The sequence below is a fragment of the Heliangelus exortis genome, chromosome 22, assembly GCF_036169615.1.
Source record: "Heliangelus exortis chromosome 22, bHelExo1.hap1, whole genome shotgun sequence".
Classification (NCBI taxonomy): domain Eukaryota; kingdom Metazoa; phylum Chordata; class Aves; order Apodiformes; family Trochilidae; genus Heliangelus; species Heliangelus exortis.
The window spans coordinates 1800207-1819895 of NC_092443.1; the positions used below are offsets into that span (position 1 = coordinate 1800207).

At 44.2% G+C, this 19689-nt stretch overlaps 1 protein-coding gene across 4 annotated transcripts in view; it reads left to right on the forward strand.

The window, feature by feature from the left end:
- The window catches only part of EXD3 (exonuclease 3'-5' domain containing 3), a 216441-nt gene that overhangs the window by 23745 nt on the left and 173007 nt on the right, over nucleotides 1-19689 (forward strand). For 2 of the 4 annotated variants that reach the window (XM_071766068.1, XM_071766072.1), the window contains exon 3: nucleotides 17679-17786. In XM_071766068.1, the coding sequence (XP_071622169.1) occupies nucleotides 17750-17786 (37 nt within the window). In that variant the 5' untranslated portion in view covers nucleotides 17679-17749. Of the gene's footprint in view, nucleotides 1-17675; nucleotides 17787-19689 lie in introns of all 4 variants that reach the window. The other 2 variants (XM_071766070.1, XM_071766071.1) reach the window with 1 other exon arrangement.

A 19689-nucleotide genomic window follows, 5' to 3' on the forward strand; every position in this document is an offset into this window, starting at 1 on the left:
GAGATTTTCAAGCAGAAGGATAAAAACTTCACAAAAGAAGCCCTGTCCACTCCCTCTTCTTTCTTGGATCCTCTAAATGATGGTGCCAGGTATGCAGTGATGCCAGCAAAGTTTCATTTGCTGCCAGTACCAGCAAGAGAACATTTAAGAGCAAACTCATTCTAATTTTTTTATTCTGTTCAGGTCTGTAGCTCCCCAACAAACCTGAAGGAAATGGCAGGCAGCTAGAGGCTTGTTACGGGGTGAGTGATGACAGACTAAGTGGACCCCTGAAAACTTTATTGTTCTCTGCTGACTGGATTTCTGTATTACATGCAGGGAACCTTCCTGTGGAAGCCAAGAGCAGGAATAACCCTACACCTGATGTTTTAATGTACATTGGAGTGTGGAAGGGGGATGTGTCTGCTTCAGCCTCCTGTGCCTGAGGAGGGTTTTCCCTTTGCAAGACTCCATGGTTCTGGGGTGATGCTGTGCACAGGGTCTCTTATTCAGACCACCTTTATTTTAAACAAGAGCAACAAAGTAGAGAGGCAACCTGTGTTGGGCTTTAACATTTCTTACTGCCTCAAAATCAATTCTAAAAAAATCAATTCTAAAAGTTGTAAAAGAGCTGCCCTTGCCTGCCACCTCTTCTCAGCACTTCATCCAGCAGATGGGATGTGTGGTGGGCAAATACTGACAGCCAGAATGTTGGCACATGGCTATTAAAGGTTTTAAGCCAGTGGTGTTTCTCATGTGGGAATTCCTTCTGTGTAGTTGGATGAAAATTTATCCAAAGTTTTCCCTGAAGCCATTTGATCAAATCTCCTCAGAAATGGGCAATTCCATGAGTTGCCTTTGATTTGCTGTGGTGAGTCTGATAGAAGAGGAGAGGTGTAGAAAGTGGTTAGTGCTGTGCATTGGGATAGAAGTTTTCTGAGTTTTTAAACCATGCATTGGACACTGCCAATCATTCTTTTTTTCTCAGGTAGTTCCTGTTGTTTCTGGTGAAATGCAGCTGACGAAATGCACAGCTTGGCTCCTGGAGCAAAGGGAGCTCTTCTTAGGAAGCAGGGACTTCTCCAACATGAGTAACTGATTAGTACCGGATTGCAAGAACTCGTAAAATGATTTGGAGTTGGTTGGAGAAGTAAGAAATAAAATAAGAAACTGGAATGAATTGCAGATGTCCGTTGTAGATTTTAAACTGGGAATCCTAAAACCACTTGCCTAAGTTGAACCACATTAAGGGCTTGAGAAACACCAGGTCCATGGGAATCCTGTGCTGCTTGGCTTTGTGTCCAGAAGCCTCTGTTTTTCAGGCTAGACACCACATTTTCAGCTAGAGACTGTTTGGGTTCCAAGCAGATTTTTTTCATTTCGTTTCAAGCTAAATTAAAAAAAAAAAAAAAAAAAAAAAAAAAATGCAGCCAGCAGCCAGCAGAATATTTGGCTTTTGTTTCTTTACCAGCTGTTTTTGTTCTCGGAAACTCATTTTAGCTCCTGGTGTGTTTCTTCAATTTGTAGCTTATGAATTGCAGGAGCAGATGATCTGCTGCTGAGTGCACCCTCTGCACAGAGCTGTGTGAGAACCCTGAGCTCTGTGCTCACCAGGAGAGGCAAACAATTTGTCATTTATTCCTAGAAAGAAGGAGCTCTTGGGTGAAGGTCACTAGATGGGATCTTGTGACTGAGAAGTTGGCTGCTCTCAAGAAATCTTGCTTGGAAGAAGGTGTTCATGAGCTCCTTCCATACCTTGAAGCAGTGCCCTCCATACCTCCTCATCCTCCTCATCCTCCTCATCCTCCTCATCCTCCTCATCCTCCTCATCCTCCTCCTCATCCTCCTCATCCTCCTCATCCTCCTCATCCTCCTCATCCTCCTCATCCTCCTCATCCTCCTCATCCTCCTCATCCTCCTCATCCTCCTCCTCATCCTCCTCATCCTCCTCATCCTCCTCCTCATCCTCCTCATCCTCCTCCTCATCCTCCTCATCCTCCTCATCCTCCTCATCCTCCTCCTCATCCTCCTCATCCTCCTCATCCTCCTCATCCTCCTCATCCTCCTCATCCTCCAGAGTCTCAGCATTTCCTTTGATCTCCTGCTGCTCAGCCTTGGCACCAGGACTGCATCTCTAGGGTGGGGGCCAAACCCTTCCCTCCTGAAGCTCTAAACCCAGAAGTTTGGTTGCATATTTGTTGAGATGCTTCTTACCTCAGCCATTGTTTTACCTTTCCTGCTTGTTCCCCTAACAACCCCTTTTGATCCCACTCCACAGTGACCAACCCATCCCACACCCACGCAGGGGCACATCCTGACCAATGCTCTTATCTCCCAGTTAGGGCTCATGGCTTCTGTACTGGTCCTCACTTGTCTGGGGTGAGAATGAGAAAGAAAAAGACTGTGTTGGGACCTCTAATGGTGTGAATGCCTCTCTTGTCAGCTTGAGTCCTTTCTGAAGCCATTTACTTTACAGTTTCTTCTCTTTGATCTCAGCCCCGTGTGTTTTCTCTGTAGCTTTTTAAAAAATGCTTTTTTTATTTTTTAATTTTTTTTTGTTGTTGTTAAAGCCCATAGTGCTTTATCATATGCTTAATTTTAAGCACAGTGAGCATGGGCATGTGCTCGAGCTTGTTCACAGATGTGTTTCTGTCTCAGGCCTGGAGTGTGAATGAGGAGCCAGGGGTAGGGGCTTAATTCTAGCCAGGGATCTGGCTGGGTTGTTGTCATCCTGAAGAATTCTGCTTTAAAGCCATCACTTCTGCTGCACAATTAATTTATGGTGTGGTACGATAAAAACATGACAGGGATTTCAGATGCCTAAAATGAGGAAATGCCAGGAGTTAAGGATGCCTGCACCACACCAGCCACCACAGTGGGGGTGTCAGTTGTGACAGGCTTTAATTACATGACCACATACCAACTTTTTTTTTTTTTTTTAAGAAGAATTGTTGCTTTTCCCATTGCTGAAGATGGATGTGCTCTGGAGTGTGCAGTTAAGACAGCTCCTGTCAGTCAGAGCTCTGCCTTACTTGTTCCTAGAATGAGAGGGGGTAGAGGGAAGCAAGTGGGGAATTGCATTCCTACCAAATCCTGATTTCTATTCTTATTTCCTCTACAGAGATCTCCTGTAGAGGTGGCTGTCTTGAAGCATGCTCAGAGTGATTGTTCAGAGCTTCATTTAAGATAAGAAAGGAAAAGGCAGGAATTTTTTTTTTTTCCTGAAAGGAAAAGGCTTGTGGAATAGAGAGGAGTAAAGGCAAGCTGTGATGAGAGAATCCTCTTTTGGGAGGAAAGAGCCAGATATTAGTAGTTTGTAGCCTGTGAAACTTGATCAATGGATGGAGGAGGAAGTTTAAATGACACAAAAATCCCTCCTGCTAAAATACCTGTGGTGGGATTCTGCCTAAAATCTTGCATAATTTTTCTCACCATCCAGGTTGGGATAGTTGAGTAAAAGATACTTGATGGCAAACCTAGAGCAACATAGCTGTAACAAACAGTACCTCTTGTGTGGTCAAGCTGAATGCTTTAAAAAAATAAATCCCAAGTTTCTGAGATCTGGAGACATGTGCCTAATGGTAGCAGAATTGTCTCACTCTGAGTTTCAGTTTCTCATCTGGGAATTAGAGATAACATCACCTGGTACATTTGCTTTCTCATCCCTTGGTTTCCAGTCTCAGCACTGGTGTGTGGTTTGGTTTGAGGGTGGTGACTCTGGGGAAGGAGACATTTGCAGAATTGTAGTTTTTCTTCATCTGATTTTGTTCCTCATTGAAAACTCCAAATGAACATGCTGGCTGTATTTTCTAGATAAATTATCCTTTTTTTTTTCTTTTTTTTTTTTTTTTTTTTTTTTTTCTCTCTTTAATTCTAATGTTGGTCCCAAAACCTTTCCCATATCTCCAGGGCAGGAGCTCTGAAAGCTCAGGGAGGGCAGTGCAGATGGGATGAGCCATAAGCTGGGTGTTATCCAGAGCTATGGATTTGTTCAGCCTGGAGGTGGAAGAGGTTTGGAGCAGCTCTCTTTGTCTAAAGATCACTTTAATCAAAGAAGAGGTTTTAAATCAGGATGTTTCAGGCGAGTTCCTGGGAGAGCTGAGCTCTTGCAGGAGAATCCAGTACTGGTTTCTGAGCTGATGAATAGCAGCTTGTTGTAATCTTTTAAGTTCAAATTCTTTTCTGTCCAAAACATGCTCTTACTGAGGCTTGGGCAGTTTGAAAAAAAAAAAACAACTGATGAGCAATTTATTTTTAATTTTTGTCTGATGATTGTTATAATTATCCATTGTTACAGTTTGTGACCTTCCACTAGAATTTTTCAGTATGAGTTTAGAAAGATTCCTGCTTTTATGTGAAGAGGGTGTGACTGCAAGGAAATGTTTGTTAAGTTGGGTGGAACAACTTATCTCTGGTGTTCCTTCTGTGTGGGACATTGATCTTCAGCTGAATGCTGCAGACTGAATTATAGCCTCCCAAAAAAGAGTGAACGTCTAGATTTAGGGGACTGAATTGTCTCATCCCCTAAAACCTCCAAGTGATTCAGTTTACTGGGGTGTAATGCTTGTAGGATGGAGATGCTGGTAGTGCCAAGCATGTAGGAAAAGAAGGGAAAGGTTGGAGGGAGGGGACTGGGCAAACTGGGAATCTGCCCTCTGCCATCCAAGCCTTTGGGTTGGGCAACGTAGCCATGAGGCAGTGACTGTGCTTTAATAAATAAGTATTAAAATTGTCACTCCATAATTTGTAGCTGGTGCTTTTCTGTATCTTGAGGAGTTAAATTCCTGGGTGGTGGAGTCAGCATTTTGATGTAATGCTGGAAAGCAAACGCTGCCAGTTTGGAGTCCATGGCTTTAGTAATTGGTGGTCCTGCTGTGTTCTCCATAACAAATGGACAGTTCAAATACTTGATGTTTATAGAACTAATTTCCTCATTTAAATGCCTGTTTAAAGGCTCTGGTTTAGTGTTTCATTTCTCAGTGACCTTATTGTATTGAGGGATTGAGTTTCTGATCGGAGGCTTCCTAGATGTGTGCTTCAGGAGCACTGCACTCTCTGAACTGTCCTGAGTATGAAAGGCAGCAAGGAAATCTGTACATATTATGTGAGCTACACTGGAGATTAAAAGATGTTAAATATATGGCTTAGTAACAGATTTTTCTTGAAAGCTTTACAGCTTGGAATTGTGCTACAGACCTGCCTATTGTTAATAAAATAATTTTCAAAGTGGCCACCTTGTCCAATGCTGATGCTGAGTGTTGGATAGACTTTGACAAGGGTCTAACATATGAGCTTGGACTTCAGCTTTTTCAGCAAGGAGAACTTTATGGATTCATAGTTTTAATAACCTGTGCACCTTGCTTTATATTTAGTTTCTTAATTTTATGTGCCATTCAATTGCAAAGAGTTTTATGCTTAACATCCATGCAGGGTTTCTGAGTGTTGTTTAGGGTAGGAAAGAAACTAAATAGCCAGAGGCTTGACTTTTTTTAGTCAAGTTTTCAGTACAATTACTCAATATACAGATTAGATTTTTGTTGTTTATGTAGTAGTGGCCAGGAAAACAAATAAATAAATATATTTGAACAAGGCAGTGAAACTGTACAGAAACCAGTCTATCATTTTAGGCCATGCACATTTGGGAACAGGTTTATGTTCCAGCTTCTTAAAAATGTCACCTCTTATTTTAATCAGTAGCATGCTTGTTGAAAATAAACCAAACCTCCTGGGGGAGGGGGGAAGGTTGAAACAAATGAATAATGTCCCACTTTTCATTAAAATCTCATTAGTTTTTCAGTTCTTAGGTATAAATCAAAAAACATAAGCGAGAACAGCAGTTCCCAAAACCCAGTTTAGGTTCCTGCTAATGGATGTCTGGCTCCTTATCCTTCATGTCAGCTCTGACTGGAATTCAGGAGGGCACTGGGGGGTTTTTAGGCTTGGTCTGGTTAGTATAGATAGCATGAGAAAAATCCATCTGTTTAGGTATGAATCCAGAAGTGATTTGATTCACGGGGATGGGAATAGGTGGGAAGTCTGGTTGCCAATGGAGTCTTGAGGGTTTCTGTACTCAGGGCATTTGGGAACATTTAACTGGGTCTGAAGAAGATGCATTTGTAAAGAATTTCTGCCATGATTGTGAAAAACTGGGTTGTTTGGGGGGGTTTTCACTTTTTTTTTTTTTTAATTAGGCTTAATTGAAACTTTTTGTCTCGGATGTGTTTTGCAATGCAGTGATTTTAATTTTAGTGAAACATGGACATTGTGAAACTCCAGAGATCTGAAAATGGGCACGAAAAGAAAGGAAACTTTAAAAGGGAACTTAAAATGTGTTTCCTTCACACACAGTTTTTGCAAGTTTGTGTTAAACCAGATATTTGCAGAAGCAGGGTGTGATGGTTCATGACTTCAGCAGCTAATAAAACTTGCAGAGGTCAGGATGAGGAGGTGCACTTTGCTGTGTCGTAGCTTTAGTGGTCTTGGGGGGGTGAAATCTGCTATAATATAAAGATTGGTTTTATTTCCAAGCTGTGCTCTAGTTATGTTCTCATGAACACAGGCTCTGCTTTGTCCTGTCCCACCACTGCAGCTCCCAGTGCCTGTTTTTCCTTGGATGGATGGACTTTTCTATCACAGAGGTGCAAATCTCAGAGGAGAGGAGCAGGGTGCAGCCTGGGGTCCCTCAGCAGAGTCTCATGTCCTGTGAGTACAGGAATAAGAGTTCTGGGGAGACCCCCCTGGGGTAAAGCTGGGTCCAGTTCTGGGGTCCCCAACACCAGGAGGACACGGAGCTGTTGGAGCCAGTCCAGAGGAGGTCCTGGAGATACTGGGAGGGCTGGAGCAGCTCTGGAGCCAGGATGAGAGCTGGGGGTGTTCAGGCTGGAGAAGAGAAGGTTCTGGGGAGACCTTAGAGCACCTTCCAGTGCCTGAAGGGGCTCCAGGAAAGCTGGGGAGGGACTTGGGACAAGGGCCTGGAGGGATGGGATGAGGGGGAATGGCTTGGAACTGGCAGAGGGGAGACTGAGGTTGGACATGAGGAAGAAATTGTTTGGTGAGGGTGCTGAGCCCCAGGTCACCCCCAGAAGCTGTGGCTGCCCCATCCCTGGCAGTGTTCAAGGTTGGATGGGGCTTGGAGCACCCTGGGCTGGTGGGAGGTGTCCCTGGGCATGGCAGGGGGTGGGAATGGATGAGCTTTAAGGTCCTTCTGACCCAAACCAGTCTGGGATTCTGTGAAAATAATGAGTCAAGGAGAAATCTGATGGCCCTGTGATGGGGTAAGGAGGGCAGCAGATGAAAGTGTTCTCCTTTGCTGCTGTAACCATGGCCCACTTGTCTGTAGGTCTTGTCTGAAGGGACTTGGCTGGTGGTTAGCTGAGAAGATAGGGGTTGGTTTGTTGCTGTTTGTTTATATGAAGACCAGACCCACACAGGCTGCTGGGACCTTTGCATATTAAGGCCTTTAGGACAAAGCCAGACTAGTTTGATGTTTGTGGTTGTGTCTGCTGAACCGCATGGGTTTCATTATAAATATAGTAGATAATGTATACAGCAGCTCAAGGAGAGGAAAATGCCTCCAGCTGAGCCAAATTCTATGGAAAATCTGTTCCCCCTTCTAGGATTACAGCAAAAAGCATACCTGCTCCATCGAGGTAACACCAAGCATGTGTCATTTGAAAAAGTGATACTTTCTTTCCTACAAAAAATAAACTCTGGGCCCAAACAGATTTAATAGCTGAGATTGGAGGGTGCATGCAAGTCTGTTCAAAATCTTCTGTAATTTGACATGAACTTTGATTTCCTGCCAGCCTGCAAATGCAGGTCAGGAAAAACAGGTACTTGTTTCTACAACAACTGTTTGATTGCTCTGGTATAACTTGCAGAAGTGTTCTGCTTTTTTTTTTTTTTTTTTTTTTTTCAAAATATTTTCACTGATTTATAAATCTTTAAGTTTAGAAAAGCAAATGGGTCTTTCACTTTTTCCACAAGTGCATCATTCTTTCCACAGTATGTGTTTGGAGTTCTGAGTGCTCTTTTACTTGGAGAGCAGGAGAGAAAGAAAGTGGAATGCCTGCCAGGTTGAAATGGTTTACATTTTTTAGAGCAATGCAAGCTGCACTAAGAAGCATTTTGAACCCTTCTCTCCAGAGTGCCCTGGGATGCCATGTGGCCTCATTAATTTGGCTACTCCAGGAACAGATTGAAAGCTGCTATTTTCATGTATATTGTTTAAAACTTGGCTGCAGTGATGAGGTGGGGAGGGAACACCAGGGAAGGGAAAAGACAAAAAAAAAAGGAGAGAGAAAGAAAAGGAGCCTCCAGGCTGATACTGCTGCTTGTTTTGTTACAGATAGACAAATTTGTGCAGTTTTCCTAGGATAACATTATTTTGGCTTTGCTTTATTCCATTTGGGATGTCTTCTTTACACTTGCTTGAGTTTAGCTTGGATTAAGATGAGAAACTTGTGCAGATTTGAGCATGGCTCTATGAAGTCTCTCTTGGTGGTAGGTTAAAAATAGAGCAGTTTTTGTTTTGTTTTTTTTTTTTTTCCCTGTTGTGGTCTAGATGAGGTGCAAAAAGGAACAGCCATTTTGTTGGATGTCTTGTCTCCTGGGTTTTGGTCTGTCCTGAGCACAGGACACATCACTGTGGTTTCTCCTTTGAAGGAGCTTTAAGCCCATTCAGGGTAGGGCTGGGTGAAGCCAGGCTGCTGCCTCCTTCTTCTTCCTCCTCACCTTTCCTACAGAAATATCCCATTTCCTCCTTACTCAAACCAGCAGACACAATCTCCTGACATCAAATAAAATCATGGTTATCTCTCATTATGGGTGGTGAAGCCATTGCCACCAGAGCACCCTGGAGCAGACTGTCCCAGCCCATGTCCCCAGGTTCAGGGAGCATCACCTGGGCCAGGAGTGGGGGCTGCCACCTGCCTGCTCTCTGTTTCTTTCCTGGGAAGGGAAGTTCTGCAAAATCTGGATGTTTTCCAGGGGATGCATTGTGGGGTCAGGCTGCTGCATTTGAACTCAGAATTTCGAAGTCCAGATAGTTGGAGTTTCCTACAGAAAATAAGTCTGGATTGCTGGTGGTGGTAGGAGTGGGAAAACAGAAACTTTGATGGAGGAGTGATGGGATGGGCTTTGTCCCAGCCATGTCTGTGGGGTAACAGAGCTGTCACCCCTGCTGACAGGGGTGGCTGGAGCACTCTCACTGAAGTCTGGAATACTTCCCCTGCGTCAGGAATACAGTGAGGGGACCTGCACAAATCCTTTGGATGCATCCTTTGGATTTTGCATCCTACAGGAACACCTCATTTCACAGGAGAAAACTGCCCTCTCCAATTCCTGTTTCTTGTGGCATCTCCACGCCCCCAGCTGCTCTGAGCTGTTCTCTGGGGGGCCTGGGGCTGGAGCTCAGCATTGAATGGGACTTGGAGTTGACAGCTTGTGCTGCTGTCACTGTGCAGATGTGTGAGCAAGCCCGATGCCATCTGATCAAAGCTTTAGCATTTGCAACCTCTTCTTCCACAGTACTGAAGCCAAAAGAGGGCCCTGGAAATCCTTTCCTTTTTGCATTTTTTACCGTTTATAGATCAATACAATTTTCATTGTCAATTCTATCCAGGAATCGCATCTTTCCCCCCTCCTAGCAGTTTGCTCAGCCCTTCAGAGGCCTGGGGACTCCTGATGGCATGGTATCAGATGGGTTGTTGGGGTAGCTGTGGCATTATTGTCCTAAGCTTGGCTTCTGATGCTGCGTGCAGCAGCGGAGCTGTGGGAGCAGTGACAGATGAGCAGAGGCTTCTGGAGAGGCAGCAGTGCATCCCCCAGCTGTTTGGGAGAACTGGGAGAGAAAAAAAGGAGAAAGGCAGATTATTCCGTGATGTTTACAGGGCATCGGTCACACAAACAATGCCTGTCCCCTCTGACAAGAGGATTGTTTAATTAGTTGAGGGTTTGATAAAGAGATGATGGAACATACTGTGCTCTGAAGGCATCTGTACAGCAGGCACGTCCCCTGCTAGTGCTGGGCTGCTCCTTTTTCCTAAGGAGCTCTGTTCCAAGTCTAAAAGCTGGTTACTTTGAGCATATTCCTCTGAGTTTCTGTTGTTTGAGAAATAAAATTATAATTTAGCTGCCTGTGAATTAGATCTGAGTATTCAGAAAGAGAGAGGCAATGCAAGTTGTACTTGGAAAGGCACATTTTTTATATATGTATTCTGCTGTCCTCACTCCTCGTATCTTTATAGCTTTTCCCTTGCTCCCTTTTTCTTATTTTTAACCTGTGACAGGTATTGCCAGGTTGAATTCCATCCCACAGACTCTGAACTGGACCAGAATGAGACACAAACCCTGTGTCTCTCAGGGCCTCTGTCTGCAACTTCTCCTTCGTGTCTCAGCACAGGGGTTGCTCCTCTGTGGCACTGGGACAGCAAATCCCTCACAAGTGACTCCTCCTGCTCCTGGCTCTCAGGGAACTTTGTGGAGTCCTGTGTTGGTGCCTCACTTGCACCATTTCCGTTAGAGCTTCCCAGAGGGATGCACAGCCTTGTAAAATAGATGTTTTTCCTCCCAATAAATAGCAATTACTGCCAATCAGCAGCTTTCCTCCTGCTGCAGCACCCGTGTGGTGTCTGGTTCAGGACTCTGTTGACCCAAGTTGTTTCTGTCTTCCTGTTTTCCACAAACTCTTGGGCTAAAGGAGGTGGTGAACATGCCTTGAAAGAAACTCAGGTCCAGTATCTCAGCAGCACAGGATGCTGCTTTGTGCTTTTGTACCAGTGAAGATGAAGTTTCTCTTTAGTAGGAGCTGTGCCAGCTTCACCACCCACAGCTTTGACAAAGGGTATTGTTTCAGCAATTGAAGTGATTAATAATTTTTAGGAGGATGCAATTTTCCATTTTCAGCATGTCGCCTCAGATTTCCTTTTTGCATCCCAGGCAGCTCTGGAGAAGCTGAGGGGCACAGGAATTCAGAGGAGCTGAGGGGAATGGTGAGGAGCATTTCCATGTCTTTATGGTGACAAATTTACCTTTTGTGTCCCATTGAAATCTCCCTGGGAAATCTCCCTCCCATTACCCCTTGTCTTATCCACGTGACTCCTTGCACACAGGGAGTCTCCATCTTCTTTTAAGTACTTTTTAATACTGGAACATCATAATAAAGTCTCCCTTAAGCCTTCTCAAAGCTGAAGAAACCCAGGTTTCTCATCCTCTCCTTGTATGGCAGGTGCTCCTGTCCTCTGATCATCATCCTTGTGACCCTTCTCTGGGAAGTCTTGGTACCCTTTTAATTTGCTTTTCAGACCTTTCAATTTTTGGTAGGCATCTGCAGACTTAGAGGGTGGAGAGCTTCACAGGAGAGCACAACAGGGTGAGATCTTTTTCCAGTGGTTCCTTTGATCAAGTGTGGACTTGTGTGTACACCAGGCTTAATGTGAGGGGTGCTTTATGGCACAGTGGCAAAGCAGAGCAGATTCATGTTATCTTGATGTAGCTAACTTGCTGCCCTGTGAACAAGTGAACTAGATCATAACATCCCAGAGCCAGACATGGCATTTAATCTTGAAAAGGGAAAGAATCCCAATCTCTCCAGTGGTTGCCCACAGCTCTGCTGCTTCACTTTGAATTTGTTGCCAGTTGTTCAGATGCCAAATCATTTGGCAGACATAAATCAGATATTCCTGCCCGTGCCTAAGGGAGAATAATATGTTAGTTCTAACATTTGTATTATTTTATGGGTCGATTCATCATTACTTAAAGGTCTTTCAAAAGGTGGTTACAACTATGCATAAACTGTAATACTTTCTGAAAAATTAGACCATGATTATTGTAACTCTAACTGCAAGTAATAAATCATACTGAGAAAAACACATGCCTTTCAGGTTAATAACATTGTGTATGGATGCAGAGCAGTCCAAAAGCTGGCTAATACAGCATTTTCCTCAACTTCTGAAAATCTCCTGTAACTATTGTGAGCTCCTGCTGCAAGTGGGCAGTTTCATAGTGACTGTGCCTGCCTTGCTCTAAACTCTACTGAAAATTTACCTGAGCCTTTGAACTTGGATACTTTATTCCCCTGAGATGGTCTGAGCCACTTGTTGGGTGGAATGCAGGAGGAGGCTGGAAGCCTTTGCCTGTTCATTAGAATAAGAACCAAAGGGCAATGAGAAGTTTTGTGAAGATCCAGCTTCCAGTCACAGGGGAAAACCTGGCTCACTACCCAGCAGTGGCTTCTTGGTCCCAGCCTTCCAAGAGTGCTGGGAGGAGATGAGAACACACATCAAATTCTCCTTGTTTTGGACAGTATCATCTCCCACAAACTTGGTTACAAGCCAAGGTCCCATGTGAAAGCTGTTTATGCCACCAAGGATGACCTTGTTAATCCTACTTAGGGCTTAATCACTGCATTCAGAGCCTGCTTTCTGGGCAAGACCTTCTGCAAGCTTCTGCAGGAGGTGATTCAGGGTAAGGAAGAGCTCTCCCCAAAGGAGTTTTGAAAGCAGCTCATTGTCAGGAGTGATAGAGATAACACTGATATGGCTTGGGAAGAGACAAAACCTCAGCACGGAGTGGGTGGTGCATAATGGGACTCAGCTTTGTGACTTGGTGGGCTGTGATGTTGTTTCTCATGCTATGGGTACAAGCATGAGGAAGCCTACAAGGAGAACGTGGGGAAGTTACTGGCTCCATGCTCTAAAAGCTTGGCAAAGGCTTAATTGACTTTGATAAGGTGGCTTAATTGAACGAGATGTCATTTGGTGATGAAACTTGTTCAGAAAGCAACAGTGAGAACCCCTACCCTGCAGGATTGACAGGAGGGTGTCAATCCCTTAGGTACCAACAGGTGAAATTGTTTAGGACAGAGATCTTCTCAGAGAACAAGCAAACCAGACCAGGCCAGTAATCAATCAGTCTTAATCAATACTCCCAGGATTACCCAGGATTTTCAGCCACAACAAAGCCAGGTTCTCCTCCAGCTTTTCAGCTGTTACCAATCATTCCAACATTTTAATTGCTGGCAGTTGATCTCTGCTGCAGCTCCTGCCTCTTCATCCTCCCTGTTGAGCAGTGAACAAGGAGAATGTTCCCTTAAGGAGATGGAAGGACGGTGTAAAAGAAACAGAAATAAGAGACAAAACTTGCTAGAAGAGGTAGCTTCTTGTTGACAAGGAATATCAGATCTAAGGTGAGAAAAAAAACTATGAAGGAAATCTAGGTCAAGTCAGCTGAAGTAACCTTGAAGTTAAAATGCTTGTGGGACTCCTGAATTCTGAAAATGTTGGCCAGGTGGAAGCAATGCCCTCAGGAGCCAGCCAAGGAGCCTGCCCAGAAACCTGAGTGCTATGGGGAACCTGTGGAAGCTGCAGAGCTGCTGGGACAAGGACAGGAGATGAGGAGCCCCAGGGGGATTTGCTAGCAACAGGGATAACAGAGGAAATGTTGAGTTGAAAGGAAATCCTTGGATTATTCTGCTTTGACTCTAGTAGGATTTAGACATGGTCTGGAGTGAAAGTGTTGAAGAAGAAATCAACAGATCAGAGTTGAAGCTCCTCTGAGTGAACAGAAAGGGGAGATGAGTAAGGGAAGCAGATCAAGATGGAGATAATTTACTGGATTGCTGAAATTACTCATCCATCCTGGAAAAGCTCCTGTGTTCAGTGTTGTGTCTACAGTTACTCAAGCAGAGCCTTCAGGAGAAGGAAAGCTTCAAGTCTTAAAAAAAAAGAAGGATTATGTAAAAGGAAAAATTTCCTCCCTTCGTCTTCCCCTAAATGCCAGGAGTCTTAAAATTGTATCTGTGTTGGCTGAGAGCTTGCTGAAGCATCTGTCAGTCAGGAGGGGATTGTTTTTACTGCACTTTTACCAACGTAATTACACTTCCAAAACTTTATAGTGTAGAGTCTCTCTTCATGATCCCTTGTGAGCAACTCCCCACATGGAGGTATGAGTTCAGCTCATGTTCCTGCACCCATTGATGAGCTGTGCTGGTGCTCTGCTCCATGTCTGCTGGCCAAACAGCTGCAGGAATTTAGGAGAGGACTGTCCCCCACTGCTTCTTAGCTCTGCAGAAGGAATGTGTCCTTGTACCTCTGTTTCTCTAGCACGGAGCTCAGCAGTTTCACACAAATTCTTTCACCCACTGTTCACATCAATGTGCCAAAACTCTGAGCTGGATGGGCATGCAGGCTCCCAGCCAGCTGTGCTGTCTCCCAGCAGAGAAAGGTGACAAACAGCTGGCAGGAGCAGTGTCTTCAGCTGCTTCAGGTTTGTGTGCCAGAGTCTGTCCATCAAAGCCTTTTGGAAGTGCCAGGCTCGAGGGGATGGTTAATGCATTATAAAAAAAAAAATAAAAATGCAGAAGTTGATGCAGGATGATGAAGCTTCCTCAGCAATCCCAGGGAAAATGATCAGATGCTTTCTGTCACCAGGACAGATGTTCCTGTGTCTGGGTTCATGGCTTAACAGCAGTGCCTGAACTTGAAATCAAATTGCTGGGAAGCAAACAAAGTGCCTGAATAAATCAAAATTAAACAGCCCTGGCTGTGTTCTGGGAAGTACTGGAAGTTCATATATGGAGTCCCCAGTGTTGTTGTGCTTATGGTGTTAACACAAAGGTTGGAAAGAAGGAAAGCAACATAAGCTTGGTTTTCATTTGAGAGCTTGAGTTACTGAATTATCAGCATTTAAAGTAAGTACAGTGTATCTCCTAGTATGAAGGATTTACCTATTGCTATTACAATAATCTCAATTATTTAGTCCCCTTTAGTTTTTAGTTATGGAATATTCATCTAGAAAAGGAGATGAGAGTTGTGTGCATACTGCTGAGTTCCCAGGGACCAGGCAGGTCGGTGGGTGTTTGTCAGCAGAGGGTGCCAGAGACCATCAAACAATCCCAGTCTCTCAGCCTCAGAAGGGGAAAAGCAGGTGGGAAGCTCAGCACTTGGCGTTCTGGAGCCAACATCCTTTCCTGGGGCCTCAGACACAAAGAAAACACCCTCAAAGCCTTGCCCTGGGTTTCAGCAGTGATGCTGGTTATTTTCAGGATGATTTTTTTTTTAATTTCCAGTGTTCCATGGGACTGAGTGAGGCATAAGAAGTGTGAGGGAAGCTTGGTCTGCTCACACATCCCCATTCCTGTTCTGGATAACAGGGGGGCTTCACACATACTTCAAGAAAATGGGGGAAAGAAGAGGCATTGAATTGTGAATTTTATTTTATTTTTTCCACCTTTTTTCCCTTCCTTAGAAAAGAGGATTCATCTCACTGTGAGAGGTTCTGTTGGATCATCCCTGCTCACTCTCTGGAATCACAGAGTTAGGGGTTGGAAGGGACCTTGAGAGATCATGGAGCACCTGGTGGAGGTCACCCAGGAGCACATCCTGGGGGGCTTTGAATGTCTCCAGAGGAGATTCCACAACACTGGGCAGCCTGTTCCAGTGTTCTGAATATTCTGAGGGCATAGCCCAGCTGTACTGCTGGAAATGGAATGAGGTGTCACTGCCTTCACTTCAGCTGGATGCTGCTGGTAAACTGTTTATCCTGGCTGGGGGGGGAGTGGTGACCCAGCCCTTGGAAGTTGCTGCTTTTATAATGCAGGGTCAGTTCTACTCCCAGGAGTAAAACACACAGAGCTGAGCTGCACGGTCAGCTGGAGGTTAGGAAAGGATGGGTGTCAGCTTTTTGGTTTCCAATCTTGCTCTGCATGGTTGGTACCTGCACACAACAGGGTTGGTGCCTGCACACAACCGTTGCTTTATTCCTGGTATCCCGTTGATGCTGAGGATGTGCTGGGCACTCAGTGTGCAGGAAGACATTCTCGAGGGTTCAGGTTTTATTTATGCCCTTGATGTCACAACAATTTGCTGATTGATGTTAGAAACGTGGACAGGAACTTCCATAAAAAATAAATTCTTGTCAAGCTGGCGGATTTCACCATGCTGAGAGGGGTAGCCTGGGTAATCCATCTCACTTTGATAGACATCTGTTGATGTTTTCCCTGCTGCTTTCTAGTTTTAGTGTCAGAACTAATGAGGTGAAGGGTGTACACTAGAACCATGTAGCCTGACTGTTTTTTGCTTTATTTGTTCTTTTCCAAAAATGTTTGGGTTTTGGTTTTTTTCGGTGTCCTTGCTTTTTTTCTTATGTCCTTATCACAGGGAGATGGAGTTTCTCTTTCTGAGCAGTTAAACATCTATGTGATAAAAAGACTGTAAAAATAGGTGGAACTGCTATTTGTATTTCAGCCTGTGGTATGAAGAGGCCACAGGCCTCTTTTTCTCTTTTTCCCACTTTGAAATAACCCAGGTTACTGAGATTGCTTGTAAATAGGCTCAGGATGTAGGTAAAATGTGGCATCCTGAGCCTGAGATGTCATCATTCAAGAGTAGAGCAGAGATTTTGGGTGGTGTAGCTTGAATGGTGTTGGGTTTGTGGTCAACTCTACCCCCAGGGCTGCTGAACTGGGTTTAACTTCAGGATCCAGTTTGTAAAAGCCAATTAAAAGACAGGCACGGTCTTCAGATAAAGCTTTTGTTAGGGCTTCCAGGACCACATCTTCAGGACCTGGAGGATAACACCACCTTCACCCATGCTCCTAACTCATTTTTCTTCTGCAGATGGATCAGTACTGCTACTTATGCTTGTGTGTAAAAATAAAGCAATAGAAGGCAGATTGCATAAATGTGAAGTAGGCTTAAAAATCACAGGAGGGAGAAGACTACATGTAAAATTTGCTTCCTAGTATTTGCCTACTTATTTTTAAAGCCTTAAGTCACTCTCACTTCACATTTTCATGTATATTGCCATAAGCAAGCAGAATAGAAACCTGCTTTTTTGTTTTGGTGATATTATAGAATCATAGAATTGGCTGGGTTGGAAGGGACCTCAGAGATCATCAACTCCAACTCCTATTTTCTCAGGAGAGATAAGATTTTTTCATAGCCTCTTCACCCAGGTGCTGGGCTTTAAGGAAACCACCAGCTATGCCAGATGTATATATACCTTTAGCCTTTTGTCCAGTGACTTGAATCACTTGTTGTTATTGCCACTCCATTTGGATCTTTCTAAGCATTTGTGTGCTGCCAGCACACTCAGAGTGAGGACTCTTGAGGGGGAATTTCCTTCCTGATAAACAACTCTGTGCTGTGATTCAGCAGGAAGGATGTGGTGGTGAAGGCACTGGATGGGGATTTGGGAGGCATGGGGTCTGTTCCCAGCTCTACCACAGGCAAGATGTGATGGGTGGAAGGGCAAACAAACAAAGAGGAGGAGCTGTTTAGCAAAAACAGCCTCACGTGGACTGCTACTCCAGTTTGGAAGTTAGATAGGTCAGGGTTTTTTTGTTTGGTTAATCAAGTAAACAGTGTTAGAGACTCCTGTTTGTGCAACTGAAAGCTGAAAGCTGATCACAACCTGTTCTGGGAGTTCACATGTTTTAATTTCATGTGGCTTTAACATGCATGAGGTTGCAGATGCCACTTTTCAGCATTTCTTGGTTGACTTAATTAACTGATTCACCATTAGGTTCAGTCACCTTCAGGCAGTGTACTATGACTTCTACACTAAATTATCTTTGCACAGTTTCACCACTATCTTGCTTAGATGTAAAGACACAGACCACACACAAGATATTTCCTTTGTCTTATTAGGGTGAAGTTCCTATGGTTTGATAGTAACACCACATTTTTTCTTTTCAGAAGCAAGAGCTTGGGCTACCAATCCTGAGCTGATACCACTAAGCTCAGCATCCTGACTCAGTGCTGCCTTGGGGATGGATCAAGACAGTGACTCAAGTGATCAGCCCAAGGGTGAGTTTTTTCTTGTCCAAATGTTTGCTTCTCTTTTCCTGTTTGTTCAGCATGCTTTGCTTTCCATTTATTTTTCTTAGTGCTATTGGAGGAGAGTGCTGAGTCACAAGAAGAGCAAAACTTGTAAATTCAGTGCGTGCCAGGGAGGTCACTGGATCTTTGAGGTTTCCTGGTCCACATCTTGGTATTGGCATTGTCAGAACTGTGTTCCAGGTTGAGACTTTTTGAAACAACTTCTATTTATAACTTCTCACTAATTCAGAATAACACGTGATTTTTATTACTGTGTTACACAACTCATTCAGATTTTATTCACAGTTTAGTTTTCTTGTTAATTGCTTTTGCAGTGGCATTCCCCTATAAAGGAAGGTCCAGGGAAGATGCACATGCATACTATTTTTTCCTGAAGGTTTGTTAGGGTCCTCGCTGGAGAGATTGAATGGGCAGGAATTCGTTCATCATTCTGGCTCAATCCTGCCACAGATTTCCTCTCCATCCCCATCTTTGGTTGTTAGAGTTCATTGTCATCTGGTGCTTCTGGCAGTTTCTGCAAAGGAGAAGGGCCTGAAGCAGGCAGTGCCTGACTGCCTCCCAGGCTCCAGCTCAGCTGTGGACTTTTTTGGCTGTGTGAAGGGGCATTCTTAGTTCTGATGTGAGGGCTATTTTTTGACAGTTTCCATTGTTCCCTGCTCTTTGTTAATGGATGAGGTCTTTTTGTCTGATTCCTTTTTCAGAAACAGAGGCCATTTGAGTGCTGTCTGCTCCCAGGTTTGGGGATTTTTCTTTTGTTGTCAAGAGTCCAGAGAATTTCTTCCTCACGTTTTCAGACTCATTTGGACAAACTCATCCAGACAATATCTCCCTGAGGGGATTGTGAGGGCATCCCCTTGCTGGAACAGCAGAAAAAGTGGCACCTTGTGCCCTGCTCTTGCTGTCACATCCCCAGGTTGATGGCTCTGGGGTTCTCAACACCTGCCTACACTGAAGTTCTTGCTGTTGTCTATGGGTTTGAATCAGGGAGTTCAGGATAGAAAATTTTTGGCAAATTCCTGTGGTAACATGGAATATCTGTTCTTCAATATTCTCCACATTTTTGTTCCTGTGACCAGATGATGCTGACATGTCAGGATATCATGCAGGATCATCCCCAAAAGGACCCAGAGGTTGGTTCTTTGGAGAAAGATGTTCAAGGAAAGCCTCTGTGTAACACAAACCATGCTGGGTGCTTGTGAGAAATGTGTGGATCTCATGCTTAGAATATTCACAGACTGCTCATTACAACATTATTTTTTGTAGGGCTAATAAGTGTTTTGCCCTGAGTTTAGATCCTCTCCTTATAACAGGCACAGGTATGAAGCTCCCAAGAGAGTCACATTTCCAGTGTACTGGTGTAGATCTTACACTCTCTGTCAAGTGCATAATACTGGTACTCTTAAAACCAAAATACTGAGATAGCCAGATCTGATCTAACCATGATTTATATCTTGGCTGAAGACAGGGATCTTGCAGTTTGGACCTCCTTTTGTTCAGCCTCCAGCACCAGCCCCCTGGAGCCACCCAGTGAGTTTTACATTCTCACTTCATTTAATTATCTGAGCCCTTCTACCACTGCAGCTATACTTAGAGAGGAAGGATATTATAATCTTGTGAAAGATTAAAATGTTTTTACTGTAATCCAGCTGGAAGGGTAGCACTTTTCTCAGGGTAAGGCACAGCCAAGGTTTTTCCCATTCTGTCCTCCCCTTGTATGCAGGAAGGAAGTGCTGGCAAAGGCCCCCTCAGCTTCCTGCTGACTTGGGAGCACATTTCCAGACACAGCCTTCTCCACCATCCATCACCCAGCCCAGCCAAACAATCCCAGCCCCACAAGGGGAAAACACACATCTCCCACAAACACTTTGGA